Source organism: Bacillus rossius, chromosome 1, assembly GCF_032445375.1.
Source record: "Bacillus rossius redtenbacheri isolate Brsri chromosome 1, Brsri_v3, whole genome shotgun sequence".
Lineage (NCBI taxonomy): Eukaryota > Metazoa > Arthropoda > Insecta > Phasmatodea > Bacillidae > Bacillus > Bacillus rossius.
The window spans coordinates 12860977-12883783 of NC_086330.1; the positions used below are offsets into that span (position 1 = coordinate 12860977).

The following is a 22807-nucleotide window of genomic DNA, read 5'->3' on the forward strand; positions in this document are numbered from 1 at the left end:
GTGGATTGATCATCGCTGAAAGGCATTATATACTGCAGAAAATTCTAAATGGGTATTAGACTAATTTCCAAAAAAAAAAAAAACATGTCACAGACAAAATAATCAAAATGGTGCACTGCCTCTTCTTTCAAAGTACAATAATAGCAACCTACACTTTAAAAGTATTTACTTGTCAAAAAAATCTAAGCAAAAACTAGTTCAAGCAAACCTCCCGGGAAAAAAAAAAAAATATATATATATATATAGCGTATTCCTTTGTTTCATCACTGACTATATAGGTATTTGTTTAATAAAAGCATATCAAGTGTGTGTGTACTTAAGTACATGCGTTAGAAATTATACTTTCTTGGCGTAATAAGAAACTCTAGTTTTGCATCCAAATAATTAATAGAAATAATATAATTAAAGGACTGGTGTGATAATATAAATACGGTGGGTAAATTATTAATTCTATCAAATTAAAATTTTTTAATAAATACTCAGTATTCAATATCAATATATACAAGTGTAAAAAATTCATTATTTAACCCAGTTAAATAATTGAGATAAATTTTAATACTTATTAAATAATGTAATTATTTATAATGCAAATAAATTATACATACAAGAACATAACCTCATTTATATAAATACATTTGAAAAGTTTATAAACACAATATCTATCACTAATATTCACTATAAATAAATGATTTTAATTATATATATCTGCATTCAATATCAATCACTGAAGAATAAGATTTAAAACACACATGTAATTTTTAAATAAATGTAGCTTTTTTTTTAATCCTGTAAAAATTTTGTCACTCATCGTAAAAATTCAGTCTCGTCATTTTTGAAGTTATACTTTTTTAGGCGCATTATAAAAATATGATGAGTGAAATTTTAAGATGTGTGCGCGTCACTGTAACACAAAATAAACAGGTTGAAGCAGCCTGCTAAACCGCTCATTAAGTCTCGAAAAAAAGCTACCAACAAAATAGAAATAGAACCTCTATTAGTCGCGCATGTTGGCATGCTCGTCGCCTCTGATCACTGTTTTCATATTTATAATATTTATCCACATGTTTCTAGTTTCTACATTCACAACACGTGTTTTAGTTTCATACATGTGCAAATTATATATGTGCTGGAAAATTATATTCTGTGGTGATTTAAATTGAATATTTTGATTAATATTATTTACTATTCGTAAATATTAGTGAAAAAAATTTGTGCTTATATACTTTTTCAAGTGCTCCAATATAATTAAGGTTAACCGTATGTATTATTTATTGATATAAATTAAAATATTATTATTCAATATAATTAATACTAAATATTATTAAATTATTAATGTTAAATATTTATTATTGGTTATTTAATATTTACAAAATGAAGGAATAAATTTAATAAAACATTTAATAAAAAATTTGTCAAAATTAAAATCGAATATCAAATTAAAATATTAATTTTTAATATTTATTATTAAATTGAATAAATAATAAATATTTATAAAAATTAATGAACAAATTTATTGAAAACTTTTTGATAAAAAGGAAAAGTGAATATTAAATTTAGAAAATAATAATTATTTAACAAATGAATAAACTTAAATTAAATTTTTGAATTTATTATTAAATTTATTTATTTTCTTTTAAAATGTTAAATAATCTATAATACGTATTTAAAATTAAGAAGCTTATAATATTTAGCATATATTACGTCATATATATTTATTATTCTCTAAATTTTTATAATTTAATTTTTTAAATTTAAACTGAACTTTATTGACTGTGTTGACTATCTTTTTCCAGCCCTTTTATTATTTTATTGTATTTAATTATTTGCATGCAATTAAAAACTATTTTTTAATGATGCCAAAGAAGTATAACTTCTCACGCGCGTACATAAGTACCCGCACCCATTTTTTTTCTTACGCACCTAAAGAAATAGAACTTCAAAATAAAAATTTTGATGCATAATATTTGGAAAGAAAATCATTTAAAAATATTTTTTGGTACTTTTAGACTTGGTTTTAATTTTTCTTTTTGTAAAAAGTGATTTAATTCTAAGATATTAAATAATATTAAATTTAAGCAGAAAAATGTTCACATAGATTTTTATTTACATAAACATGCGCAGGAAAATTCTAATGAGGAAACCTATGAGAACAGAACCCTGATAAACTAACGAACGCTATCACATTAGGTGGTGTTGCCTTATGGAGCACTCAGTCGCAGCAACAGCAGAGAGCTTGCCTCCAGGCAAGTGCAGAGAACAGATGCCTCCCACTCTTTGCAGCTGTTTCCTTTCAATTACATGTTCCTCGGGAACACATGGTTATTTAACATTCACAGAAATTAACATCAACAACAAGAAATCTTCATTCCATGATGTGTTGCAAACACTTTTATTTTCTATTCTTATTCCCTGCAACCACTAGCCAAACACTGTGATCACAACCACCACAACCAGGAATGACCAATTACTGAGCAATGAGTCATCCTCAAGTGCTACAGAGCCCAGCATAATCTTGGACATCACGTCACCTTATTCCTCTGTGCAAACTGTGCTTTGAAGGCAGGCAGATGACAAATCATAAATAAATCCCTATCAAAACAAACAAATACAGTATGTAATAAACCTGTAGGAAAATTTATGAAGGAAACCAAAAAGTTTCAACTTAAAAAAAAGTAATGTCAAAAATAAAGATTTGTAGGGAGGGCCAAATTTAATAACTTGTGTACAGAAAAATGGTTTTATAAGCGAAATGTTAAATAGGGTCCATACAAGAAAAAACTGTTACAGCAATTTAATGAATGTTTGTGATCGTATTCAAAATCAATGATGGTCTAATATATTCAATAGTTTCGTTAAAATATTACAGGGGACTAAGTTCCGTCTTCAGTTTGCGACGAGAATCACAGGCATGCGACCGGTCCATCACACTTCCTTTTAATTCTACTTCATAATCCATCAACTGTACGAGCGAGCCAAACATCTTGGCAGCTAGCCCCACAAGTTTCACATAGTTTGTGCCTCAGAACACCACCGATGTTCATAGCTGGCATTCGTACTGTCATAAAAATGTTGACAGAAGGTCGACTCCTAAGAGGTTTCCTGCAGTGATACATGTCCTGACGGATCATAAATGCTCATCCCACCTAACAGTTTGGCACAGCCAATATTGGCCACTGTGGATGCATTATGCGTCATTTCGTTCTCACTCAAAGGCCACGCTTTCGTATTTTCTTGAGCCAACATAAATGTTGTGGCAGTGGTACAACACTGGTTGTGTACTCTCGAGGCACAGGCTAAAATACTGGTCCTGAAAGCGCTAATCATTCCCATCCATGTTGAAACTGTCGCAGACAGAGAACAAGAAGTTATAAATATCCTAAACTTACTGCTGCAAGAAGATTTAGAAACATCCTAAATTTGTCCTGATGCAAATAAATTACTTTATCTTGTAAATAAAACCAGTGTGTTTATTAGAGAGATTATTTTAGCAACTATAGCATTCAACCAGTACTAAAAGAAAAACAAGATAACAAGTAGACATGAGTGTAGCCAAACAAGAAACATGTAGATGTGTTGAAAGCTAGAATATTATAACTTTGGTTGGTACGAGATAGAAAATTAAAAAAGTTATGTTGTTAAATGAGTTACGGGTTGCAAAAATTGATTGTTTGGTGTGTACTCTTAAACAATATTATATCTTCAAAAGCAGGTGTTAAACATTTTTAATGCAACCACCCCCATTTTTAGTGACCGATAAATTATTATAACTGAAACCCCCATTTAACTGAAAAGAAAAATGCCAATGCCTGGATTTTCTTTTATTTATTTTTTTCTAAAATATACCAACTTGTTTTCTGATACAAATAAAAGTCTACTGTATGATTTGGGCTTTGCATGATTTTGTTAACACCAATGCGATTTTTTTTTCCAGAAATATTGTTGGAAGGGTGAAAAGAGATTCTTTACATTTGCCTTTTGATAGCAAAGAACCATTCACTACATCACAGGATAATAGGAGCATGCTCTGATGCCGGCTAGACGTTTAACAGGTACACAGAAGAGTTGCCAATGAAATCCCAACTGTTTATAGCGGCACAAAGAAAAGATTACACGCAAGTCAGCAAATTTTTTAACAATACAGCTATTCAGATATGCGACTTGAAAAGCGGCAACAGATTGTAGGACCATAAAAAAATAATACTTAATAAGCTAGTACAAACACTTACTTTGTTTGCTAATGTGAAAAATGTCAGTGCACTTGCCCCGCATCTACTACATGTCAATCACTTGCATTTCCCTTCACCCCTGCGATGCAGTGACCCCTCCCTCCCCTGCGACCACTACCGACGCTGCCTGCCTCCGAGAGGCCAGCCTTCGCACGGCTAGCACTCGCCAGAGGTAGGCTTGGGACCAGGTCACGTGGTGACCTTCCTGTCCGTTGGTTCCGTATTGTGACCCTCACACTCTCGACTGCCTGGAAATTTTTTTTTACCACCCTACTCACCTACCACTCCAACTTATAAGAGGGAATTGGTACTAATAAAATCAACTTCTAACAGTGAAAAAAGTAAATTGAAAATATTTAGTTTGTTTCCCTTCGTTTCATTCGTTTGGTTTCATTTCACTTAGTTTCATTTTATTTTGTTTGTTTATATAATTTCATTTTGTTTTATTTCAATTTGATTGTTTCATTTCCTGTCATCTCATTTCTTTTTGTTTCATATAATTCTGTTTCATTTTAAATATTTATTTCTAGATGTACTTAAAAACATTTTATAGTATGGTATTTTGATTTGAATGCATATATTTGTATTTTTAATAGTACATTACAAACAGACAGATATAAATAAATATGACACATGGTCAGAAGCCCCAGAAGGGTTGCTTTATCTTTCTGCAAGACATTCTAAACTCTAGAATGTCTTGCACACCTATCAAATGTAACTGCTGCAAAATCATAGTGAATGATTGTATCAAATACATACAAAAGTTCCTACTACAATCTTCATGGTGAGAACTACTGTATAAAACTAAAAGTTACTTATTTTCACTAAAAAAAACTGTTGAACAGAAGTAACTAGTCATGCTACTAAGACACCCCCAATCACAAAACATCTACTTGGATACATTTTCAAAGGACACCAAAAATCAGAAGTAAAAAAATAAGTTTTTTTTTAAAACTGCAAAGGTATATGGATTATTAATTTTTAAAATTAAATACATATGAAACATTAAAAAAAGATTAGAACTTAATTGTATGATTTACTCAGATGTGGAAAACAGGAAATCAAGTTATACCTAACTTCAAATTTTTCAGGATAAACTAAAATAAAAAATTAACAGAATTTGAAATTTATTGTATTTTGCCAAAAAAATTGATGGATATTATTAATTCTTTGATTACCTCACTAAACAGATTGGTTTGTGCAGTGTATTTATTTACCACAGCACCACATGCACAACTATTTTCCTTATTTTAATTTTCACATTATAAAACACTAATGCTTTAATGCAGTAAAGCTTTAAAAAAATTAAGATAAATCATTTGTTCTTCCACTGAAAATTAATATAAATTATATCGGTTGTTTATCATTTCAGTTTATCAAAAGAGCTATCTTTTCATAAAGTAAGAAAGATGTAACTAAGTCGTAAGTGTTTCTGCTGTGAAGTCAAATCTAAATATAAGATCTACAATTGCACACTATCTTCAAAGCAATGTTTTATTTTATGAATCTTCATGTGATTTTTCAGATACCGTTTCTGACAGAACATCCGTTCACAAATAGAACACAAAAACTTTTTTTCTTTAGAGTGGATTGATGTGTGTCTCTTCATCTCGAACTGCAACCTAAATGCTTTCCCGCAAACGCTGCACAAGAAAGGTTTCTCCCCGGTGTGCAAGCGAACGTGGTCGTTCAACTGCTGGCGTCTTCGAAATCGCTGGCTGCAATGCAGGCACCCGTGCGGGAAGTTATCCGAATGGAAGACGTTGTGCACGAAGAGCGACGCTTTGGTTTTGAATGCTTTGCCGCACAAGTGGCACACGCACTGCCTTTCGCCCGTGTGCGTGACACGATGTTCGTTCCTGGATTTCTTGGACGCAAACCTTCTGCCACAAACGTCGCACGGATGTTCCTTAACGCCCTCGTGCACTTCGCGGATGTGGCGGTTCAGCAAGCTCGAGGTGCGGAACTGTTTCCCGCACACGTGGCACGTGAACGGTTTCTCGCCGGTGTGAATGCGCAAGTGGCTGGCAAACGTGGACCGTCCCAAGTGTTTGCCGCACTCGAAACAGCGGTACAACGTTCTGCCGTCAACCACTACCTTGCTGGAGTCCACGTCGCAAACGTCGGCGTGCCGTCCGTCCATCGCGCCGAACAAGAGTTTGAGTTCTCGCTTGTGCCAACCCCTCTTAGATTCCTTCGCTGCCAGGGGACTCGACACATCGGTCAACTCTCCGTGTTCTACGTCCAGACCACCCTGAGAATCTTTCTCTTGTTTCAGCACATACTGGTCTGCAGCCACCACCCCAGCGCAAGAGCTAGTGTAGAAGTTCAACTCCGGCTTGACCACCGCGGCAGACCGGCTCTGACGCACGTACCGTGTGTGCCGCTGCACAGAAACGCAAGCGGGAGACATTGCGCCGTGCTTCAGACCACAAGCTACCTTACGGGACAGTGTGTCAGCATCTACGGTGGGATACTCCAGTTTAATGTTGTCTTGTGCGCAGGTCGGAGATGCTGACCACCTGCAAGATAAAGTGTTGATCAGGTGAAATGTCTCCCTACAAATTATGGCCACCTTATACATGAGAACCCTGCAATGTGTTATGTACAACTGACAACAAGCCTCAAACAGAGTTAAAAATTACTAGTTAACAATCTGTAATGTAAAAACTAAATTTTTAACAATCCATCACATTTGTATTTTTTATAGAAACTAATTACTGCATCAATCTGTGCTTGTAAATGCATAAAAAAAATATTATTTTGGATAACGCAGGTAACCAAATATGTCTGTAATATTAAAATTTTGCCAAAGATAAGGTTCTTCTTATCAGGTATAAATATTTTCCTTCCAGAAAAATATTTAAGTCAAAATTCTTATTTCTCTCTTTCTTCTGTTAATGCAGTATGCTAATCATTTGTGCTGCTTTCTGTGTTAGTTTGGTGTTTTGTTACAATAATTTTTTTTTCTGTACTGTTTTCACATTATCAATTTTAACAAAATTAAATACTGATACAAATTTGAAATTCTTTTTCAGTGACATTTTTACATATTTTGCAAAAAAAAAATATAAACTTCCAGCCTTAAAAAAACCAACACTGTGTTTTTTTTTTTATCAGTTTTTCTGATACCTGGATATGATCCATCCAAGAGGTGAATGGTGCACATAACTAGAATATTTATAAATTACAGGTTTGCTTTAACAATTTGGTCATTCATATCACTAAGTTTGGCTTCTTGCCTTTTCTTTCAGTTCAAAACATTCACCATTTAGCAACTATATTTAAACTGTATTAAAAATGTCAGAATCATACAAAATATGTTACATTTTTTTTTTCTCCAGAAAATTGCAATATTCAACCAAGCATGAAAAATTTAACCATGGGGTTTGTTTTTGGTACTACAATTTTTTCATTTTGGGGACCATCTGGCACAACTGTAGTTATAAAATAAATTTATAGTTAATGCATTATGATTATAAAATTACTGAATCCTATTAAAGTTTTGAGGGCAGTATTTTTCTGGAATACTTTGAACACTAGAAATTTATTTTTTTTGGCTTTCAGTAACTTATGGGTGAGAAAAATTAACACTTGTTAAAAGTTGTTTTGTTGATAAAAAATAAGAGGTTCCATTATCAGCAGTCACTTCTGACATGTTTACTTATAAATAAATATTTTTTTCTAACGGTTGCATTAATTTATTGAATTGTATCATTATTACAACACTAATATAAAATGCTTCAATTACAAGTTACAAATATTTAAGTATTTTTAAATATATATATATATATATAATCAGTCTTTGTGGATGCCTTTACCTTTGTAGAAGTCAGTACATTGTCACTTACAACAATAAAAAAAATCATTCCTCAGGTACAAAAGAGAGATAAGACAAGTACAAAGTGCAAATATTTTAAGAAATAACAACTGAAGAATAAAGTACATATAATGAAAATTAAACTAACTTAATAAATTAAATATATTTTTATGGTATGGTCTCACAATGTCATCCTGCTGCCAAAACTTATAAGCAATCAAACACTGACAGACACACACTTCCTTTTTTGTGCACTTGTACATGATTACCAACGAAGCACAAATCCCATTCCAAATTGGTGTGTATACAGACCTTGTGTGCTCTATATTCCTCCATTCAGTCATGAAAATTTCTTTAAAGAGCTAGTACGATTTTTTTACAGTAAAAACAACTGATGCAAATGCATCAGGGTGTCCCGGTCTAAAACTGTCTGGCAAAATAATTTCAGGACTTTTAATAAAATATTTTCGTACAACTATTTTACATCACACGATGGTTTCTTATATATTAATTGAGCCTACATTATAAAAAATAGAGCTACTATTTGGAAGAACAAAGGTTACAAAGCTATAACCAGGGACCGGAAAGTTACTTTTAAAAAGTAACTCAGTTACAGTTACAAATACTCCATTGGAAATGTAACCCTGTTACAATTACAAGTTACACTACTGAAAATAAACCAGTTACAGTTACAGTTCTGAGAAAAGTAACTGTGAGTTACTTTAACAGTTACTTTGTGAAAAACTTAAAATGTGATACATAATATTGTTATAATTAAAAGCCAATATAACATATTGTGTTTAGTAAAGATATATGTTTATTTAAGCTGAAAAAATTTAAATAGCTCTTAAATTACATTGAGTAATTAGTTCACACTACAAAATTGTTCGCAGCACCACACAACAAGCAATTCACAATAAGGTTATTTTTATCAGTCGACCGAACTTCGAAAAAATTAGAATATGAAGGCCACGGCAACGAAAATTCTGGACTGCTTTCTAGGCTTCTCGTTTCATTAGATTATGTCACTGCTTTCGCGCATGTGCACAGGTAGGTTAATTAATTAAACAGCACAGCAGTAAACCCGCATGTCGTAAATATTAAATAAATGACAATCAAAATACCAGCGCATGCTAGCCAACAGCAGTTTTACAAGTACAAGCAATACTATCGCAAATAATATGCTTGTCGGGATTTTCGTTCTGGGATTGAAAAAATCAACAAAACTTTCGTTCAATAAGAAATACATTTAAAAAATGTAACGCAAGAAGTAACGACAATTATCGTTACTTTAAGGCAGAAAAATGTAATTCAGTTACAGTTACAGTTAGTGAAAACTTAATATATTGCGTTACCATGATCGTTACCATAAAAAGTAACTGTTACAAATAACGTCGTTACTAGTAGCGCGTTACTTACAGTCCCTGGCTAAAACCTTTTCATAGATTTTCTCCACATGATGTAAGTGGACAGTCTCCTTCTAACTGAATTCAATGAGCGACTAAAAACTAAAGAAAGTCGTTGAAACACAAAATGCATGTTAGAAAATTTTTGTTACTTTAGTGACCAGTACTCCAGTTTTGTTACTTATTCGTGACTTTCTTGAGCTGTAGTCGCCCCGTATATTTACATCTGCAAGTAAAAGTTGATAAAACGAATACAAACTTCTGTTAAAATTACAAATCGTAAAATGTAAACAAATTAAATACAATGTAATTTAAAAAAAAAACAGGTGTATCATAGCTGGTAATTTTCAGATCCAATAAAGTTCTTAGTTTGTAAATTCTGACACAGGAACAAGGAACAAAGTAATAGTTTCATCTCTATGAAGAAAAAAAAAAAAAGACACAGCCCGGCCTCCCGGCCTCTTTTTCAGGTAGTTTTGCTGTATCATTAAAAGTTTTGAATGTGATACTTCAACAACCAAAACATACAAGTTTCCTGCTGTGGGATAACATATTCCAGTTCGCAAATGGCTGCTCCCCACAAATTATTTAACGTTTTCATAACCCTTGCCTCAAACTCTTCCCCATGAGCCCAACATGTGGACAGTTTAATTTTTTAATGTCAAGTTTTGTACCAAAACAAAAACACTCACTTGTAACCAATCATAATTTCTTTAAATTGAGTCAATGGATTCATAAGATTTGATATTTTAAGTGTGGCATCGTACATACTAACTAGACCAGAGAGTGGTTGTACAGTTCTGGTGGTGTTGTTCATAGCCGGAAGAGAGGCATAGATTACCTCTCTATTCCAGCCATCTTCAGGCAGAGGTGTGACATGTTGAACCAACTTTTGAATGCGCTCTACCAAAACTACTATCAAGTATATAAATTACAAACAAAAAACATTTCCTAAACAAACAAAATTGGCAGCTTCTACTCATTAGAATTTTTTTAATTACAATATTTAAACCCTACTATCATAAGGCGATGTAATGATTAGTATAGGTCACAGAATTTTATTCTAGAAAATATGGATGAACACTAAAATACAAACATTAGGTCATTTTATACCTACAGTATTCTGTTTAATTTTTCACTGATACTCATTACTGCATTAAAAAAAAATTATTTGAATGACAGTACAACACATCCAATTTTAAGTAAACAATTGTTTGCAGAGCATATTTATTACATTGTATGATATAAATATAAAAGAGACTTTAGACTCTAAAAGCAGTTCTCATCTACTAATATTATTCTTATTATTTTAACACAACACTACACCCTAAATTTGAAAAGGGCTTATAATACAACATATAAAGTGGTAGCTAAACAGAATCTCAATCCTCAAACTACTAAACATATTACCTTGTATTCACATGAGTATGCAAAAGAGCTGTTTGAAGACTAGGCATTGATGAAGGATATCATTAAAATAACTTTTTAATTGTTAGCATGTCTGGAGTTCTAAAAAAAAATTTTTACAGAAAATTATTTATCCTACATTATGTTATTTAATTAACACACTTGTAAAACATAACCAGAAAATATTTATTTCCAAGCTCACTTTAATTTTCAAATCACTAAACTTACAAATTGTTAAATTTTAAACACTGCCATAAAACATTTAAAAAAAAATAATAGTGAAGGTATCAGTTTATCACTCCACAGCCAAGTTATAATTTTTGTTTTAGCCTTAAAAATATGCTGCTGAAACATTTGCAGTCAAGTGATAGTGGATAACAATTAACTGCACGTGAATCTTAAATTAAAAGCACACTTTCATGCATTGTAACAAAACACATAGGGTAGTGACTTGATGTAATCTTTTGGACATACGCCATTGCCAAGCACAGTGTTTAGCAATGGCGTATGTCCAAAAGATTACATCAAGTCATGCACTCCCATTGCACAAATCTTTCAAAGATAACATAGGGTAGTGAGTAATAAAGATTTTAAAAAAATTAGACTGATTCTAAGCTGATCAGTAAGTTGGACAGTGCTTTTATAATGGATTAATTCACAGGTTTTTCTACATTTAAAAAATAATTGTAATTTGTTGACAGGGAAAATTTTGTACTATGTAGTAATTTTATATCCAGTGAAGAATCTTACAATGTTTTAGCTGTACTTTATAAACTTGAAAAGACTGTCAACACAATTATTTTTATTTTTTAACCTAGCAAAATCAGTTCATAAAATAAGTAAATAAAATTTATAACAATTTGGAAAGTGTATTTAAAAAATTATAAGGAAGTTATAGTTTGTTCTAAACAGAAGATTAATTATGGAAAAACATAAAACCAGTAACATTTGTACTACAGTCAAACCTCTCTGAAACGACCCCTCACGGTTCCCAGGAATATGGTCTTAATAGAGGGGGTCGTAATAGATGTTTTCCGAAATTTCCAGTTGATTTCAACTCTCCCCCCCCCCCCCCCATCCACCCCCCCTCCCCCACCACCCATCTTTTCAAACCGCTACTCGCTAAGAAACCAGCCGTACAATGGCAGGATCCTGTCACTCACAATGCCAGACGGCTTTGCTTTAAACCCACTTCAACCTTCATGACAAGTCCGCCGCCCTACAGGCCACCTCTAAAGAAAATATGTCAAAAGACATTTAATTTATTTTTACTGGTTAGTTTACATGTACGTTTTCTGCTTGCCATAGTTAAATACACTAGAACCCCGGATTTAACGAAGCAGTGATTTTACGAATACATTCTCGGGAACCGTCAAAAACTTGGACATTTTTACCAAAATGTGAAAATCAGAAAAAATTGAAAAAAAAAAACGAAATGAAAGATCATTAAAATCTGTTAATTTTAACACACATCGTATTTTTGTGTCGGCTTTAATACTTCCAATAATGTTCATGTAAGAATAACAAAAATAATAAAGGACATTTCCTTTAAAAATATGGCAGCGGTAGGTTCTGCAACGTGAGTGGACGCACACTAAGCTCGCCCGGCTGGCTGGCGGCAGCGGCTTCATGACGCATAAGCTCACACCTCCCTCCCCTCTCATTAACATTCTTCAAGGCTAGCTCATCCCTCCCAGACACACAAACCATCTAGTGTCCTCCCTTATAACACCCCAACTTCGCTCCCCTTTGAAAAACCTTCAGTGAGAAAATGCTCATTTCACCCTCCTTTCTCCCATAAAACTGGGCTATTATGAATGGGGTACTAAAGCGGTGAGGGAGGGGTAAGATCATTGTAAATATTTTCGGACCCCTCCCTCCCCCCAAACACGCCCAAAAAAAGTATGTCAAAATATGTCACTTTTCACACCAAGTTCGAGTTCAGTCATCTCTGACAAGGAATTTACAAGCTTTCAAACTTAAATATAAATGTATTTTAATTGCAAGGGTCATATGAAAAGGAATATACCGAATAAAATCAAGCTGCTGTCACCAAAGCATAAAACGGCCCAATGAGTGGTCGCTTCGTTATTGCTCGCGCGAGAGGTGAGACGTGGAATGTTAGAAGAAAGATAAATGCGGGGAAGACAGACGGCAGCCAGTGTTTTTCCTGCGTGGGAAAAAAGTGGCGTAGCCTTGCGGGCCAGTGTTGTGCCCTGTTTTGTGGACAAATAAAGCTTTTATCAATTTGCTGACAGTTTAAATATATTTTTATTCTCGTTAAAATGAAGCAGATAACGTGATTGTTAACAAGTACAAGCAGCATCCGAGATCGGCCGCAGCGCACGGTACGGGGTGAGGGTGAGCAAGGGCGAGCGAGCGGCCGACTACCATGTTCACACGCTGAGGCCGGAGCGTTTTTCATGCATTGTATTAGTTCACAAATTCAAGCCAGAAAATATACCAAATCAGACTTCAAAAACTAAGCAAACATTGTCAACCGATAGTAATCAAAATCAAGAGAAATCCAGCAGGTAGATTTTTTTTTGTTTTTGCCTTAACTGCGTACCACACTAGACACACTCGCTTAAACTAAACGTAAACACGTTGCCACAAAAACCTTTATCTGCACCCTGCCGGCAAAGGGACGTGGAATGGGGGTTGTCAAGCGCTGACAGCGGTTGACAGGAAGTGGTATCTATTTTTAGATATGGCTGCCTGCGGCAGTACAGCACTCGGCAAGAGAAACGCAGTAAAATGCTTCTCACCACAAGAAACTTATTTTCTGTCCGATTTTCAGCAATTTTTTCACGGTTCCTCGAAATCGGGTTGTAATAGAGAGGTGGTCTCAATAAATGGGGTCGCAACAAAAAGGTTTTACTGTACTTAATAATGGTACTGGTACAACAGAACACTCATAGCAAGTGGATGCCAGAGGCACAAATCAGAAACCGCTATTGATGCGTTTTTCACTGGGTTTTTTTTTCACACGTAAACGAAAGTGTCACCTCTGCTAACTACCATACCATTCCTTTTCCACACTCCTGCCATCTTTGTAATTACTGTACCGAAAACAGGTTGAAAGTATAACAGTGACAAAACTGTTAACAACTGTAATGAAAACACAACAGGTTTTAATGAGGAAATATCTTCCAGAGGCTGGTGGTAAACTTGACTGGTTGTTAAAGCCACGTAACTAAGCACAATCAGGGGAAAGTACTTTCTTCAAAACGTGTGTCCAAATGTGCATAGTTGGTGAGTTCTCAAGATATACCCGAAACTTCCTGGGTTTGAAACCATCTCATACAATCAATCTCAGTTTTGTAGATAATAATTTAAACTTCCAGTTTGCTATGTCTCCCAATCATAAGTTTCATTAACCTAGCTGTTAACCTATACATAAATGTAGTCATTCTCAGATTGAAATATACAAAGAAAATACTTGAAAATAATCTTAAAAGTTTATTACAGACTACTAAGTTATTTTTATTTAACTTATTTATTTATATATTAATATTTTTTTTAAATTAAAGGAATGGTGGAGGGGCGTTCGTGTTCGTGTTCGTGTGTGTATGTGTGTGCTGTGTGTGATTTATGTATTATTTTATTTGTTTCCTGCACCAACCACAAACATATTCCTCCTGAGCATTTCATTAAATCTTTTTGCCATAAAATCAATGCTGTCAGTAAGTAATTTTGTTTGTTTCATCTGCACTAAAGGCAATTCCAGACATATAAAAAATGTTGAGGCAACATCAGGTCGAACTAAATAAAACAGAATAATAGTTTGAGTAATCCACGAGTTGTTCGCACAGGGCACGAAGACTCAGTTGTCCGGGTGGTGCGTCTTGGCGTGTCTCTTCAGGTACCGGAGCTGCTTGAAGCCGAGGCCGCAGGCAGCGCACACGTAGGGCTTGTCCTCCGAGTGCAGCAGCCGGTGCTTGGCGACCTCGTTGCGCGCGCGGAAGCGCCGGCCGCACACGTCGCAGGCGTGCGGCTTCTCGCCCGTGTGCGTCACGGCGTGCTTCACCAGCTCGTGCCGGTTGCGGAAGGGCTTGGCGCAGCGCGGGCAGGCGAACGGGAACACGTCCGAGTGGGTCTTGCCGTGGACGTAGAGCGTGGCCTTGGTCTTGAAGGTCTTGCCGCAGGCGGCGCACACGTAGGGCCGCTCGCCCGTGTGCACGCGCAGGTGGTCCTCCAGGGCGGGCCGGGCCGCGAAGCTGCGGCCGCACACGGCGCAGGCGTGCTGCTTCACGCCCCCGTGCACGTGGCGCAGGTGGTAGTACAGCCCCGTCTGCGACAGCCGCTTGCCGCACACGTGACACGTGCAGGGCTTCTCCGCCGAGTGCACCGCCTGGTGGGTCCTCAGCGTGGCCTTGCAGGCCAGCTTCTTCCCGCAGACCCCGCACTGGAACACCTGCCCCCCCTCCTGCGCGCCGTGGGAGCGCTCGTGCCGGCACAGGTGGTGCCTGCGGCTGAACTCCCGGCCGCACACGCTGCACGCCAGTGGCGCCCTCGAACAGTTCTGCCGAGGCTTGCCCGGGAAACTCACACCGCTGCGACGAAGCTCTTTACGTTGGGCGGAATCGGGTCCGGAGTCACATTTCAAACCGACGCTTTTACTATCGTTAACTTTTCTAGAATTTCTCACGATTTTTGGCCGCAAGTTTTTCACCAGAAACTGTTTGGATTGGCAAACAAAACGTTTCCCAAGCTGCTTTCCCGAAGGCATCGTAGGTTTCCGTTGCTTGCCCACGCTCCCGTGACTCTCGACGTGCACGATGAAATTCTCCTTCGTGTCGAACACAGTTTTCTTGCAGATGTCGCACTCGAATTCGGACACGCCAGATTCACTCTGCAGCAGCTCTTTCGAATCGAGCTTTTCCGACTTGATCGACAAGTCGTGTTCCTCCAACTTGATCCAGTCTGTTACCGGGTGACGAGATTTGGCTGCTTCGCTGATCGCTTTCCTAAAGTTCAGCTCCTGTGTCACTGTTATATTTGAGCCCAGAGAAGAATCAGAGTACCTGCAAGACAAAGTGTGCAGTCATTACCTGCTGTCATCACCAACCAAGAACCAAGCCTATCCCACCTACACTGACAATACATTTTCCAAAACAATAAATAATATATTTACGAGAAAACTGAATTTAAGTTGATTCATTCTGATATATGGTTGTGACAAACAATTACATAATTTTTATCTTACTAAGCTTTCAGTGGCTATAAAAATTTAAAAAAAAATTAAAAAATTAAAACTTTTGATCATATTATTAATTTTACCCAGAAAAGTTATTTAGAACTTAATTTCATTGTTCTGAATATCTTTGCTACCAAACATCCTCCTTACATTTAAATTCAATACTGTAAAGTAAATTGTGGTCGAATGTTTGGTTAGGCATTCATCTTGCAATGAGTCAACAAAGTCTGCAACATGTTGGAAATTCTTGATTTCGATAAACTTTACTACTAGTGTCATTGTAAAAAATTTCCTAGTTACATAAGGAAAATGAAATAAGATTACATTAAAATTTTAATTTATTAGATGTGGGCCAGAACTATATACTACTCCAGTTAAGTGCCATGACATCTCGTGAGTGGGTGAGATGTGTAATGTTACTGAAGGTGCACACAGTGGAGTGTTTGCCACGCTGTGTAAAAGGGGAGTCAATTTTTTTTACATTGTGAAGCAACCTTATTTTGTCAACCCAGAGAAAAAGATAGTTGTCAAAATAAACCTAGCAGGCAGTGGTTTAAACGCTATGAGGAAAGGGATGGGCATACACCAGGATATTTTTCTGTTGCAACACATCCTATGCGTCGCTCTGTCGCGCTACTGAGATTCCAGTAACATAATTTCGCTCACAAATAAAATATATAAATAAATTCATACTCAAAAAAGGTGAAGTCATGCCTGCCGTAAAGAGGAAAGCATTAAAGACACAACAAAACATTTCTGGCATTACCTAGAAATTTGCGGCCTTTTCCCCAAGTTAATACCGGGTCACGTCAAATCCCCACCATTTTCCCGATTTTCACGGTTGGTAGACACCCTGTTTAGCCAAAGAAATAAAAAAACATTTAAAGCTTGGTAATAAAAAAATTTAAGAATATAAAAATAGTTTTCCTAACATATTTATCTCACAACATATGATCACATAAAAATGTTTATTATAAAAATAATTTATACAACAACTTAAAAATATAATAAATCTGAGCTAAAAATAGATAAAACAAGATATCCTATGCTTATCAGAATGCAAGTTTTCTTTCTGTGAATATGTACTCCTGTAAAATACACAACAGGTGTGTGAAATGAGATTGATCTTTTTTTCATTCCCAAATATTTTGTTGGACATATCTCCAAATATTGTATGATAATTTTGAGGAAACAAAACTTCTTTAGAAAAATGCAGCACAAAGTTAGCCAAATGAACAGTCAAAAAAGCCTTGAAATACCAGCTTCTTGTAGCAGAGTAACCAAAACCTAAGATGTAACTACAGTGGAGTCCCACTAATCTGAACCTTGCTAGCCAAAAAAACTGGACAATCTAAACAATTTTAGTGTAAAAATAAATATTTGAAAAAAATTATTTGTTATATTTGAAAAATTAATATCTTGACCCATTGATCAATTATCAACATGTTTAATGATTTTGTGTTTGTAAAAATGTTATAGGTTGTGTTCAATGATAACTGAATGCATATAGATGTATTATACTACAAGCTGTTGCAATACTGCTACTATTCAGCTAATCCGAAAATATGGTAATCCGATCAGGTCTTGGCCTCAATTAGTTCAGATTAACAGGACTCCACTGTACTATGTTGGATATAAAATACTGCTAAGCAAGTACCAAACTAGAATGTATGGTTGCCTTCCAATTTGTTCACATAGCAAAAGCCTCTTCGATATTGGTAACCTACAAATAGACGTGTTTTAAAGTAATGGAAAGTACCAGTCAGTGTGTGAGTGTATGTATGTGTGTGAGAAGGGGATAGGCAAATCTGCTTTCTTTCAAGTATTTAACCAATCTCACACCTACTATATAAACAATAAAACAAAGCTCAAATATATACAGTCATTCTTCATAACATGTCTAAGAATGTAATTACTGTACAAGCATTACAATTTCCAGGCTTTTATTTATACTTCTTTCAATATCAAACACAGTAAATATAAAACAAATAAAAAATTCTAAATTAGCATACAAAATAACACAAATATGGCATCATCAATGATAGTGTTAAAATATGAAATTGGTACACAAGGCACAATATCAAAAGAATAGCTGAATAAGCTATGAAAACAAAAAACAATAAAAATACCACAAAAAAATTATTTATTATTTGGAAAACTGAAAACTAACTTTTTTTACTTTATCGGTAGAGGCATGATTATATGGTGAATAGATAAAACCAAAATAATAGCGATATTGAAATCAAACACCAAAATAGAAGTTAATGCACAGCATAACACAGAAATGCAATGCAAAACACTAAATGCAGCGAAATCAGCCTGAATTACCTCATTCTATCTATTAAAATATAGAATTTCATTAATCTTTAGTTTAGGTTTTCATTTAAAAACTTAAAATATTAGTACTAAGAAAAAAATATTTAGTTTATATAAATTAATTTTTCTTTCGAAGCAATGTAATAACTGATCCTAATGACCTATGAGGACAGATCTTATAAGTTGCAATTATTGTAGTATCGAAAGAAATCTATGCTACTAGCAGCGTGTCTTGATATGGCAGTAAAATAAAAGTGTATTTGAAAGACTGTTAAAAACAACAAATGTTGCCAATAAGAATGTGGTATGAAAATATTTCATACAATGTGTGCGTTTCTGACCAAAGATTATTAGTGATTTAACAAAATTGAGCCAGAGAACTGACAACAGTACTGAAATGCTTATTTTGGGCACCTTTAAATAAATAAGGCAATTACCTACATTAACTCCAGACTGATTTTAAACAAGAAAATATACATGATATTTTCGTGAACACCATATTCTGTTTCTAAAAGGGGTGAATGTTAATTACTGTAATCTATCAAGAAGCAATATTAAAAAAATTATCCATCATGAACATCCGTTCAAACTAAACAAACATGAAATTAATCTTTGCTCGGGATAAACTAACTCGTGGTCCACTGGTGTAAAAGCGACTGAAGCTAGTTATAAGAGAAAAGTACAAAGTTAAAATCTGATTTGGGAAAATTCTAGTTACACCAAATATTTCAGAGACAACTTATCACAACAGTAAGAAAGTGCTATTTTTAAGAATCTTAACTTAACTTTGTATGACTAATTTAAAGTTATTAAAAAAAATGTATGTAATAATTGGAAAACTGCTGTTTGTGTGACATTATCACCACATAAAGCTTCGAACTTGGTGTGTAACAATCAAGAAACAGTCTAACTTTGCGCCGTTTAGCGTAACGTCATGGTTCCACTACCCTCATCCTTCAGTAGGCTGGTTTTCGTAGGGATTTGTCCACTCGGCCCCAACAGCACAGGAGGACTTGTAGTCGGCTGACCTCGAGGCAGCACAGGTGGTCTGATAGTACAGTCCTCTCAGCGACATCCTTCACACCTTCTATCTAGTAGCACCAAGATGTTTCCGTCGGATGGTCGTAGAAAGCTGTTTCTGCGTTATTAGACTGCCGCTGATCCCTTAAAGTTCTAATTCTCATTTCAAACTATTTTAAATGGTATTCAGTAGGTATTCGAAGATTGCCATAAGTCAAACATCTATTTTCTGTTGATCCGAAGTTCATGTTTCGTAGATTCAAATTATGTAGAAATTCTTTTGATATCAAAATATTCATAGTAATTCTTTTAAATACAAATCTTGTATATTTGTATTATTATTCCATTTCAGGTTTCCCCCTTTGGATTGTCCTTAAATCCCAAATCATATTCATTATAATTATTCCTCACAAATAACATATCTTGTAGATATTGAGTTTCAACTAAGACTGTTCCCTTTTAGAATGAAATTTGTTGATTTTTTCCTTTCGGAATGACGACCTTCATTTAGCTTATTAAAGATAAACTGGTAATGCATTCGCTTTGCTTAAAACTTTGTTCCTAAATAAGCAATTATTTTTTTATCAACCAGTTATAGATTTGCAATGTAATATTTTATTGCAAAAACAAAACACTTGAAATTAAATCACGCCAGCCAAAATAATTTACTGCTCCATAGAACTAGTAAATATTTTTAAAAAAAATCAAACTAATCATTTTGTGATTAATGGCACTTAATATCTAACAGTAAAGTAAATAAAAAGTCTGTAGCTGGTACCCCAAAATTTGGCTAAAAGTATACATGGAATCACAAGTAAATGTATAATTATTATAAAGATTTTGAGTTTTCATTATAGGATGTAGATTTTTTTGACTCTTATTATAACCGAAAATAGTACATTAGTACTTAAATAATAAGACAAACAATTAGTAAAATCTCAGTTTGAAAATATTTTGGCACCAGAAATAAACTTACACCATGCAATCAATCATTCAAAAAAAAATTTTTTCTTAAAAAGTTAAGTAGGTTTAGTAGTTCTAATAACATCTCTTGTTTTGATATCTGAATAACTTTCAAAATAAAAATATTAACAAAACCATGAAATCATGGCTCTAGACATTGCACTTAATAAAAATGTTGAGCTATACATATTCATATTTATAACTTTCTCATGAACTAAGGAACATTGAAGAAGAATATTGAATGTTTTTGTAGCAGTTTTTCGGTTAAGCTTACTCTCATTAACTGTTTTATGAACAAATGATAAGTTTTTACCACAAATTGTTGAAGCAGTTGTTCAAAGTAATTCTGCTTGATACTTATCATTGCGCGTGTTTTAATTTTTGAAGAAGATAAAGACAAACACAGCTATTTTTAATCAAGAATTTTTTTATAGCACCATAAAATCTTGGCTCTAATTATCAGACATATAAAAAAAATGCAAATGCTGTATTCTAGATGAGGTGTCCCTGGCAAGGCTTCAGCCAAAATTAAGACTTTCACACTGATATTCGTAAAATATTAACAAAATAATATTATTGATACATGATCAACTAGACTGGTGCTTAATTAAGGGGCCCGCCTAGTTAGGGCTGTATCAGTGTTGGTGAGGTGGGATTGTAAGTGCGAAGCTCGCCGGTGTTTCAAAAGCGGTATCGCCTCAAAGTGCAAGGCTCTGACCTGGCATAGGGCATTAATGAGATTTGAGCAATAACCAAAACATATGGTGGATAAATGAAGGTAATGGAGAAATGCAAATCCCTTGAATGGTTTGAAGAATTTGTACTAGGGTTTTCATGTCTAGAAATTATTCTGAAAACACACCTTTTAGCCCTTTTCACACTCTTACAAATACAGTTTAAAAATGAATTAAGGAAACACAACTTCTCATCCAGCCTCAGCGTATTCTTACATGCTTTTTGTAATCAGAAACCACTCAGATATCTTCAGCAGTTTTCAAATTGCATGGTTGTTCCTAAAGCTGTGCACATCATTATGTGCGCCCGGGTAGGCGTGGTTCTTAATCTGTGTCTGTTGGGTTTATTACATTGGAATATCCAGCTTTCAAAGACTGAATGTTTGCTGAAGCACCTATCAGAATATTTTGATCAGCAAATTAGTTTTGTTATCATAGAATTTAGATTTATTTTGTAACAAAACTAATGTTATCAATTAAATAAAAAAATAACTAGCAATTGTTTGTACAGGATTCTTAGATTCTGTGAATAACACAAGTATATAAAAAACATTGTTTAAGAAGAAAACATAACACACCAAAAAAAAAAAAAAAAATTTTTACAAACCAACAGACATATAAGTACACAAAATTCAAATAACTTGGTTGGAAATGAACAAACAAATGAAAACTCGCCAACTACGTTTTACTGTCAACGTCACTAAAAAAAAGTGCCACTCTGGTCAAATGCACACGAGGTTGCTGAAGGAGTCCTTGTGGTGTGTCCGGTTGTGGTTGGCCAAGTACTTCTTCTGCCTGAAGGCGTGGCCACACTGCTCGCAGGCGAAGGGCTTGCTGTCCGAGTGCACCAGCCGGTGCCGCCCCAGCTCGTACTTGACGCGGAAGCCGCGCCCGCACGTCTCGCAGACGTGGGGCTTCTCGCCCGTGTGCCGGAGGGCGTGCAGCGACAGCGTGGCCCGCGTGCGGAACTGGTGGTCGCACTGCGAGCACGGGAACGGGAACACGCCGGAGTGGCTGCGGTTGTGGATGTACAGGGACGCCTTCGTCTTGAACATCTTGCCGCACGTGGCGCACACGAAGGGCCGCTCCCCCGTGTGGATGCGCCGGTGGTCCTCCAGGGTGCGCCTGTTCGCGAAGGCGCGGCTGCAGATGTCGCAGCGCTTGTCCTTGACCCCTTCGTGCACCTCCTTGAGGTGGCGCTTGAACCCGGACAGCGCCTGGAAGCTCTTGCCGCAGATGTGGCACGTGAATGGCCGCTCCCCCGTGTGTATCCTCAGGTGGATCTTCATGTTCTCCCTCGTCGACAGGATCTTACCGCAGTGGTCGCACTCGAAGATGGGCCGGTCCGGGACTTCGAACACTGCCTCAAAGTTCTTTATTTTGGTTAGATCCACGCCATCTTCCGTTTTGATCCACGGCGGGATGTCGCGGTACGCATCGCAATCTGCTTCGTATTTAGGTTGGCGCAATGGAGCGTACCGTGTCAAATGCCACCTGTAAGACAAACGGGGTACTGTTTACTGGCAGAGAAACCACCATCTCAACTCAAGCTTAACAGGAAGGAACAAAATGTCACTCAAAACTCTTCCTTGACTTCGCTTCATCTCAAACTTTCCCACCATCAACAACTTCGTTAAGTTGACTAAGCGCATCACAGTATTGTGGAGGTGCTTAAAAATTTATAGTTTCTTCTGCTAAGACATTCAGAAGACTTA

General features: G+C 35.5%; 1 protein-coding gene across 4 annotated transcripts in view; it reads right to left on the bottom strand.

Moving 5' to 3' along the window:
• LOC134532306 (gastrula zinc finger protein XlCGF58.1-like) overlaps positions 1 to 22807 on the bottom strand; it is a 136600-nt gene that overhangs the window by 26500 nt on the left and 87293 nt on the right. The window contains exon 5 of one of the 4 annotated variants that reach the window (XM_063368767.1): positions 12295 to 15886. The exons of the other annotated variants lie outside the window; for them this stretch is intronic. Within the exon in view, the coding sequence (XP_063224837.1) occupies positions 14686 to 15886 (1201 nt within the window). The 3' untranslated portion in view covers positions 12295 to 14685. Of the gene's footprint in view, positions 1 to 12294; positions 15887 to 22807 lie in introns of those variants that run through there. 4 annotated transcript variants of the gene reach the window in all.